The following is a 9,328-nucleotide window of genomic DNA, read 5'->3' as shown; positions in this document are numbered from 1 at the left end:
GCTGGGACACCCGGCTGCCCGCCTTCCCGGCTCGGGCGGCGCCCTGCGAGCCAGCGGCGGGGCCGCGGTGGGAGAGCCGGAGGGAGCGGGCCGGAATGCGGGGCGTTTCGGGAGGAGGATTCACCCCGCGCGCCTGCAGCTCGGCCCCTGGCTTCGCGGTGGACCCCAGAGGAGAGGCTTCGAAGGAGCGACCTGCCACCCTCGGGGTTCGCGTGTGCGGCGCACGGACACCTGGAACGCCCTGAGCCCCACACCCCGCACGGGTGCCCACGAGCAGTGGGCGGCCCGCGCGCCTCCAGGGCTCGGCCCTGCGCCTGAGATAAGAAGGCCCCTGCCCGGGGCTGTGAGCTCCCGCCCCTGCCCTCTGGCTCGGGTCAACTTCTCTGGGCTGGAGAGAGACCCTCTCCCCACCCCCCGCGGTTCTCGATGCGGGGGACCGCGGTGGCCCCCGGGGCCGACTCTGGGAACCGGCCAAACCGCGGGGGCTCAGCTGGTCTCAGGGGTGAAGCCCCGCCGGGAGCGGAGGAAGGTCTGGACGCGGCCTCTGTCCCCAGAGCCTCTCCGTGGTTCCGACGGCCGACATCATCCCCGGGCAAAAAGGGGGACCTGCGGACCCCTAACATTTGGGGCTAATCGTCCTCAGACCCCTTCGCCCTGGGCTCCTCTCGAGCTCAGCAGACAGTGGGGGCACCTGACTAAATCCTAGCCGCCGCCCTGCCCGTGGGGAACCTCGTGGTTTCTGGCAGGTCCTGCCCACGGGTGTATTTAGAGCCGGGGGTCCCTCGAGGGACGTGGGCTCAGTAAGCCGCGTCTATGCAGGTACGTGGAGCTGCTGGTGCCTGAGATTCTGACACTCCAGTCTGTCTGCTCTGGGAAGGAAACGGGGTTCCTCAGCTCAAGGCTGGGCCTTTTTGGAAAGAGCACGGGATCCTTATTCCTGTATTGCCTAGGGCACAAAGATGGCCCAGAAAGTACCCGGGTTCCGGCAGACAGGTTGTCAACGGGGTGTCAGGGGTGTGCCCGCAGCTGGAGACAGACGGCTTAACGTGGCCTCCATGGGACTGCGTGAGCGGCCCGCAAGGTCGCGAGATTCCTCCGGCAGCCCCAAGCTACCCCAAACGGGGGCGGGGCGGCCCCTCGCGCAGCAGCCTGGGCTGGGCCTGGGGCAGGAAGCGGAGGATCAGGGCGCAGGGGCCTGAGAAAGTGCCGCCGGTGCGCAGGATTTCAAGATCAGGGAAAGAAGGTGGCCCGGGAGAACCGGGCGGGCGGGAACTGGGAGTGTCTATTTACGCACTCAGGCTGGAAAGGAAAACCAGAGAACGTAGCAGCGATGGTCAAGGCAGCCCCTGAAACCTCTCCCCCAGAGGTCCCCACGGACCGGCTGTGCCCACCCGGCTCTGAGGGTGAGCACGTCTACTCAGGTGAATGGTGGCGTGTTCAGGGGGTGCTGTTCCCCGCGAGCTGCGGCCCGAGTCTCCGGGGAAGGAAACGGAAGGGAATGCAGGCCTGGGCGAGGCCCGCGCGGCGAGCGGTAGCCCCGAGGCGCTGGCCGCTGGGACCTGGGCGGTGGCTTCCTCCCCGGCGCTGAGCGCTCACAATCGCCGGGGTCGGGGCCACGGCCACGGGAATGGAGTGAGGAAAGGATGCTGAATGCTGTCCTCCTATGGCGATTGCTGCTCCCTGAGCCCCACAGCCACCCTGGGCTCCTGCGCCTTCCTGCCCCCGGCCTCATCACTGGAGGAGAGTGAGTTGTTTGTAAACAAATAATGGAAAGTAGGAGGATGTTCCGTAAAAGCCTCAGCAGAAGCCAGAAAACTGGAAGGAGATGGGAGGAGGGAGAGTGGGGGAGGGAGGAGCAGAGGCGGAAGAGGGAGAGAGACTGAGAGATTCGTTTCTGCCCAGAAGCCCCGGTGGCTAGTTTCTTATTATTTACAGGAAGGTGATATTAGCAATTCAGGTGAGAAAGAAAGAAACACCGCCGCCACGAAATCAATACGGAACTCCAAAACAATTATTAATGTCATTTGACTCGTGTTCTTTATATATCTCTCCCGGCTACAGACGCTAAGCTGTCTGAATAATTTGCATGGAGCGTCTATTCATTATTTCCGATGCTTTTCCTTGCAAGCAGCTCGGACGTGGCCGGCTGCGGTCCAACAGGATCGGAGAACTCGCACTTTCATCTGTAAATTAAAGCAATTACGCAGCAGATATTATATGATGCGCACTGTGGTCTCCAGATACTCATCAATCACCTTCAACCGAGCTGTCAGAGTGGGCAGATTTCGTTTCTGGGAGGCAGGCTTGCAGCTGGGGAGAGGGCGAGAACGTCGTCATTAATTAGAGGGTGACCCCGGGGCGATTCACAGGTCTGAACCCAGGAATCTTTCCCAGCAAGTCTGCACAGCGCAGCCGTGCACGGCTCCCTCCCGGCGACCGCGGGAGGCCAGGCCGGGCGGGAGCGGCAGGGGCGAGCCCGGCCCCCGGAGGGTGGCGGCGCAAGAGGCGGGCCGGGGTTCCGGGTGGCCCGGGCGTCCCCTTACCGCCTGTGCGCTGGCCGCCACTCTGGACTCGGGCAAGGGCCCAGGGCCGGGTCTGGCTGGGGAAGTGCTGGGGTGGGCGCTCGACTGCTCCCCTCACCGCTCCCTGTGCCCTGGGCAGGGAAGGGCGCCCCCTCCCCTGTACCTAGGCCCGAAGGTCGCCGGGAGGAGGGAGCGCAGCAGGAGGGGCCCCGGAGCCGCGTCGGGAAAGCTGCTCGTCCGACCGCGCTGGGCTGTCTGGCAGTCCCGGGTTGAGCCGCGCGGGGCAGGGGGAGGCTGAGGGAGGGCGGCCCGCGGGAGCGGGTGGGGGAGCAAAGGGAGGGCCCGTGCGCCGAGCTGGAACTTGCTGGATGAGGAGGGGGTTGTTCCCCGGGGACACGGCGGCCGAGAGTGGCAAGCCCTCTTGGCCCACCGAGCCCTGGGGCGGCGGGCTCTGGGGAAGGCCCAGACCCACACACTGAGGGCATTCTGACCTCCAGATGCAGACGCGCTGGTTCTGGAATTGCGGCCCGGTGCAGGGTTCGAACTGATGGGAGGCTTTGCTGAGTCCCGGGTAAACAATAGTGGGGCCCGCGCCGCCTTCCTCCGCCGCGCGCCGGCCCGCGGAGCTGCCTTCCTTCCGCTTGGAGGGGCGCGCGGAGAGCGGAGGCCCGGCCGAACGGCCGGCTGCGCCAGCGCGGCTAATCTTAACTGTTGATTACATCTCCGGTGAAGACTCCCCCGTAGACCCCTCATATGTCTCATTTGTAATTGAGACTAATGATTACAGTGGGGTGGGAAGGAGCAGCTGCTCATTAATTAATTTCTAATTAAAAGTGCCTCCCCTCCTCGGTGACTAAGGAGAAACACGGTTCGTCGGGGCGCTATTGACTCCGCGGATGAAATTCATTTGTTACAGCCGTGCGCCCTCCGCCCGGGGCGGCGCGGCCGAGCGACCCACGCGTCTGCCGCCCGGCCGGGCTGCGCGGAGTGGGGCTGACGTCAGAGCCTCCGCCGCTTAAAGCCGCGCACCGCTGACTTGACGGATTCGCACGACTCATTTTTTTTTACCTTTTTTGCAAAATATGTATTTGTGTCGCCGCTGCGAAGCCGGTCGGTCCCAGAGCCCCCTCGAGGCTCCGGACTGTGAAGCTAAAAGGATCGCCGCGGCCGTCGCGGCTCACTTTCCTACCCAGTTAGAAAAGTTTGCGGAGCGCGTGTCTGAATTAACCCGCTCTTCTGCTTTGCCCGCCCAGCGCCTAGAAGCCGGCGGCCCCGGAGCAGTGGGCGCGCCACGCCGTCCCCCTCGCGCAGGACCCCGCCGGCCCCGCCCGCCGACCCCGGGCCGCGCCCGCCATGTCCTACCCGCAGTTTGGGTACCCCTACTCCTCGGCACCCCAGGTAAGGGGGCCCCGCTAGGCCAGCAACTCGCTGTCGCCTCGCAGTGAGCAGCCCGACCCGGGGGAGGGCAGAGGCACTGAGGAAATCCGACCGGCAGGGCCCCATATCCCGCTTCGTTTGTCCTCCACCCCGTGCCGGGCTCTGAGGCTACGCCCCGGGGAGCCCAGCGACCCGGGATAGACGTGTACAAGAGGGTGTGAGCCCTGCGGCCTTGGAAACCAACACACCCCCACCCCGGGGAGGGTGTGAACATTCCGGGCCTGGAGGGGCTGGGCCCCATGTGGCTGGAGGAGGCCAGGAGCACAAGCTCGCCACGGGAAGGAACGCGCGGCCCCGTGTGGGTGGTGGGAGCACCGCGGACACGGGGTGCGCGCTCCTGGGCTGCGCGTGGGGCGGACTGAGACCCAGAGCCCCGGCCTTGTGCCCGGGGGCCCCGCCCTTCCTCGCGGCCCCTCTCTCCACAGTTCCTAATGACCACCAACTCCCTGAGCACGTGCTGCGAATCCGGTGGCCGCACGCTGGCCGACTCCAGGCCGGCTGCCTCAGCCCAGGCGCCCGTCTACTGCCCGGTCTACGAGAGCCGGCTGCTGGCCACCGCGCGCCACGAGCTGAACTCAGCGGCGGCGCTTGGCGTCTATGGGGGCCCCTACGGCGGCTCGCAGGGCTACGGCAACTACGTGACCTACGGTTCTGAGGCGTCTGCCTTTTACTCGCTGGTAAGGGGAGGGTGTGTATGTCAAACCTAATCCCTGCCACGCATGCCCCTACCCCTCGATCTGCCAAACTCACTTTCCCCGCACTCTGGAGGCAAGGGGGGTGGGAGAGCACACCTTCGACTTTGAGCCACGTAGCCTGGTCCTTCGGAGCCCCATCATCCCCAGGGTTGGGGTGTCCTGGCAGGTGGGCCATTGTATTTAATGTATTTATTGTTTTCTGCTTGCTATTAAGTTGGGGTCAGATGTCTGGTTCTGTCGGAGCTCGCTCCAGCCTGCTGGGTCCCCTGGGTCCCCTGTCCCTCACTCCTCCCGGTCGCCCTCTTCCTCCCTCCCCCCACTTCTCTCCTACCCTCCTGTCACCATCTCCGTCCCCCCTTCACCCTCCTCCTCTGCTGTCCCCAGGTTGCTCCCCCATCTCTCCCCGCTACCTCCTTGCCTCCCCTTCCCTCCCCCATCCTCCCCCATTCTTCCCTCCCCCATCCTCCCCGTCCCTCCCCATCCCCCCTTCCCTGCCCCATCCCCCTTCCCTCCCCGATCCTCCCCCATCCTTCCCTCCCCCTATCCTCCCCCATCCTCCCCTTCCCTCCCCCATTCTCCCCCTTCCCTCCCCCATCCTTCCCTCCGCCATCCTCCCCCATCCTCCCCTTCCCTCCCCCATCCTCCCCCATCCTCCTCCACCCTCCCCCTTCCCTCCCCATCCTTCCCTCCCCCATCCTCCCCTTCCCTCCCCCATCCTCCCCTTCCCTCCCCCATCCTCCCCCATCCTCCTCCACCCTCCCCCTTCCCTCCCCATCCTTCCCTCCCCCATCCTCCCCTTCCCTCCCCCATCCTCCCCTTCCCTCCCCCATCCTCCCCCATCCTCCTCCACCCTCCCCCTTCCTTCCCCCATCCTTCCCTCCCCCATCCTTCCCTCCCCCATCCTCCCCCTTCCCTCCCCATCCTCCCCTTCCCTCCCCCATCCTCCCCATCCTCCCCATCCTCCCCCATCCTCCCCATCCTCCCCCATCCTCCCCATCCTCCCCCATCCTCCCCCTTCCCTCCCCCACCCTCCCCCCATCCTCCCTCTCCTGTCCCTTATTCCCCCAACACCCCCCAACTCTGCTCCTCACTCCACGTCTTGGGGCTCCTTCACTGCCTGGGCCTGAGGCAGAGATTGGGAATGGGTGATGTGGATGGGGGTGGGGAGGATGGGGGGCTGCCCAGTGGTCTGTGGGAGGCAGGCAGGAGCCAGTGGTCCTAGGGGAGGGGCTCGAGCTGGGTCACATCCAGGAAGCTGCGACCCCAGGCTCACTGGCTCCTACAGAACAGCTTCGACTCCAAGGACGCACCAGGATCTGCGCATGCGGGCCTCGCTCCGGCTGCAGCCACAGCCTACTACCCCTACGAGCCCGCGTTGGGCCAGTACCCCTACGACAGGTGAGGGATCTCACCCCTCCTCACTGCCCCCACCCCCACGGAGCACCAAGCCCCGCCCCTACTAGCACCACGCCCCCACTGAAAGTTTGGGCGGCGAAAGGAGGGGCATTCCTCGGTTCACGTCCTGCTGACCTTGGGTTAGGACCATCCCCGCCTCCTAGCAAGCCGAGCCGCCTGGGTATAAAGGCATCCCATCTCCCCTTCCCCGCCCCCACACCGTCTGTCCGGACTCCCAAAGCCCTCGCTGCAGTGTGGTTTCCGGGGGATTCTCATCTTGCTGCCCAGCCTTGAGACGCCTCCCCGAACCCCAAGAAGTGCAGCCTGTATGGTGTGTCCTGGAACCAGAGAGGGGAGTCCCTGCCCCCCAGCAGACAGCATGCCTTTCGTGGGGCGACCGAAAAACTTAACCGCAGAAAGTGCACGTAGGCCCTCTGGGCACTTTTTCCCCACGGGCGCTCACGACAACTTCTGCCCACGGGTGGTGCGTCCCTGCGCCATGCTTTCCTGGTTTCAGGATCAAAGGGGCCTGATAAAGGAACTCAAGGAGACACAGGTGTACGTAGAGAGACAGAGACCTGGCCGGGCCTTGCGCCCGCGCTCCTCCCCACCCACAGAGACCTCTCTGGCTCCATCTAAGTTTAATCAAATATAAACATTAAAAGGCAGTGCCTGCCTGGGTAAAACCCAGGTCTTGCCACCATAAACACACCCGCACGACCGGGACTGAAGCCGCGTGGGCCTGGCGCTGGCCGCCTGCCCGCGGTGCCGGGGCCGCTGCCGGCGCCCCATTGCCCAGCCTGTCTCCAGGTACGGGACCATGGACAGCGGCACGCGGCGGAAGAACGCCACGCGCGAGACCACCAGCACGCTCAAGGCCTGGCTGCAGGAGCACCGCAAGAACCCCTACCCCACCAAGGGCGAGAAGATCATGCTGGCCATCATCACCAAGATGACCCTCACGCAGGTCTCCACCTGGTTCGCCAACGCGCGCCGGCGCCTCAAGAAGGAGAACAAGATGACGTGGCCGCCGAGGAACAAGTGTGCGGATGAGAAGCGGCCCTACGCGGAGGGCGAGGAGGAAGAGGGGGGTGAGGAGGAAGCCAGGGAGCAGCCCCTCAAGAGCACCAAAGGTGCAGGTGCGTGGGCGGTTGGCGGTGCGGGGGCGTGGCCTCCCTGTGACTTCTCGCTGGTTCTAGGACTTCTAAAGACGTGGAACGGGGCAAACTCCTGGGCCTAGGCGGCAAACTAATGCCCAGGCCCGAGTCTGCGAGGCCCTGTGCACGGGGGGGCCTGTGGCATTGAGCTGGCAGCTCGCTCAGAGATCCACGATCACGTTCGAAACACCGGACCCTACTGCCTTCGATAGGAGGCCGAAATCAGCGGGGTCCGTGTGGGCGTTTGGGGGACAGGGAGCCTCTGAGGAGATGGGAGGTAGCATAAAGGCGCAGGTGCTTTTCTAGCTCCCAGGTGGGCCCGTAACCATGTCCTTGGAGTGACGAAGGGGATTCCGTTAACCTGCCATCCCATCTCCCTCCACTGGTCATTCTTTATCTCCTGGCAGAGCCGATAGGCAAAGAGAAGGATCTGGAGCTCAGCGACCTGGAGGACTTCGACCCCCTGGAGGGGGAGCCCCCAGAGTGCGAGCTGAAGCCGCCCTTCCAACCCCTGGATGGAGGCCTGGATCGAGTCCCCACCGTGCCAGACAGCCCCAGCGCCCCAGGGAAGGAGGCTCCTGGCGCCCTCCGGATGCCCCTGGCCGCCGGGGGTGGGGCCACTCTGGACCAGGACCTGGAGAGGGCCCGGAGCTGCCTCCGGAGCACGGCGGCTGGGCCGGAGCACCAGGCGGGCGCGGGCGCGGGGGTTGGCCCGCAGGCCTGCGAGCCCAAGCTGGGCTTTGCTCCAGCTGGGGCGTCGGCGGGCCTCGAGGCCAAGCCGCGCATCTGGTCCCTGGCACACACGGCCACCGCGGCCGCCGCCACCGCCCTCGGCCAGACTGAGTTTCCCTCGTGCATGCTCAAGCGCCAAGGCCCCGCTGGCCCTGCGGCCCCCTCCTCGGCGCCCGCCTCCTCCTCGCCTGCGGCCCCGGCTCCCGCCGGTGCCCTGGACAGGCACCAGGACTCCCCGGTAACCAGTCTCAGAAACTGGGTGGACGGGGTCTTCCACGACCCCATCCTCAGACACAGCACTTTGAACCAGGCCTGGGCCACCGCCAAGGGCGCCCTCCTGGACCCGGGGCCGCTGGGCCGCTCGCTGGTGGGGGGCGCCAACGTGCTGACGACGCCCTTGGCGCGCTCCTTCCCGCCCGCCGTGCCCCAAGACGCCCCCGCCTCCGGCGCAGCCAAGGAGCTGCTGGCCACGCCCAAGGCCGGCGGCAAGCCCTTCTGCGCCTAGCTGGCCCTGTGCCTGGGCGAGGAGGCAGCCGGCACTCGGGCTGCAGGCTCCAACTCTTTTTCTACCGAGTTTCCAAAGTGAGGCAAGAGCTCGGCAAAGCTCAGGCCGCCAGCCCACCCTGGAGGGAGGATCTGAACTCGGGCTCCCGGGGCCATGGACAAGCCCCCGGAGCGCCCGGACAGGAGTCCGCCCGGCCGTGCCAAACTCGGGGACCAGGCAGGATAGAGCTGTTGTCAGAGCAGCGGGGAAACACCCTGAAGCAAAAAGTTTACGTGCAGAAGTTTACACACACAAGACGTTTCCGTTCCGAGGCCTGTCTGTGTACCTGTCTGCTTTGGGTTGACGCTTTGCCGCCGTTGCTTGTGAAGACGCCTCAGCTGCTGGCCTTCCGATTCCATCTTCAGCACATACTTTTCACCAACGACACTTCCACCGAGTTTACACTATTGCACACTCTTAACTCGATACAATTATGTTTTTTTAATGTATGTTCACACCAATAATTGCCTGCTTCACAGGCTAATATAACAAAACCAATAAAACCGAGTGATGGTGTTTGCATTGCAAAATGAACGCATTTGAAACCTAGGGAATTGGAAACTTGGAAGAGGAAAGCTGCCCACCCCCGAGGGCAGGAGTGGGGAGGGCCGCTGACCCAGAATCCTCACTGGAGTTGCTTGCAGAGCCCAAGACTTAAAGCCATTGTTTTAAAAAGATAGTCACAGTAAACTTACAGGATTCTGTTGAATTCCCAAATAGAAGGCGATGAGAGACCCCAAACTTATTCAACTCTCTCCCATTGACAGACCCCAGAATTCTGAGAAAGTAAAAGTTTCTTTGGCTAGATACGAATAACCTTTAAACTTCTAAGTTCCCTGGAACTGT

General features: G+C 64.4%; 1 protein-coding gene across 2 annotated transcripts; it reads left to right on the top strand.

Moving 5' to 3' along the window:
• Positions 1-3,875: 3,875 nt before the first annotated feature.
• Positions 3,876-8,692, top strand: IRX4 (iroquois homeobox 4; the record flags this gene model as incomplete). Of its 2 annotated transcripts, none has more annotated exons than XM_081231771.1 (5): positions 3,876-3,920; positions 4,385-4,636; positions 5,940-6,052; positions 6,860-7,188; positions 7,614-8,692. In XM_081231771.1, 5 exons carry the CDS (start codon positions 3,876-3,878, stop codon positions 8,441-8,443), a joined length of 1,569 nt encoding a protein of 522 aa, XP_081087897.1. In that variant the 3' UTR covers positions 8,444-8,692. The 2 variants fall into 2 exon arrangements, with proteins under 2 accessions (XP_081087897.1, XP_081087896.1); XM_081231770.1 differs by having other exon boundaries at positions 6,860-7,206; positions 7,623-8,692.
• Positions 8,693-9,328: the final 636 nt, after the last annotated feature.

This window comes from Mesoplodon bidens (genome assembly GCF_964165515.1).
Source record: "Mesoplodon bidens genome assembly, chromosome: 4".
Classification (NCBI taxonomy): domain Eukaryota; kingdom Metazoa; phylum Chordata; class Mammalia; order Artiodactyla; family Ziphiidae; genus Mesoplodon; species Mesoplodon bidens.
This window is presented reverse-complemented; position numbering and strand designations above follow the sequence as displayed.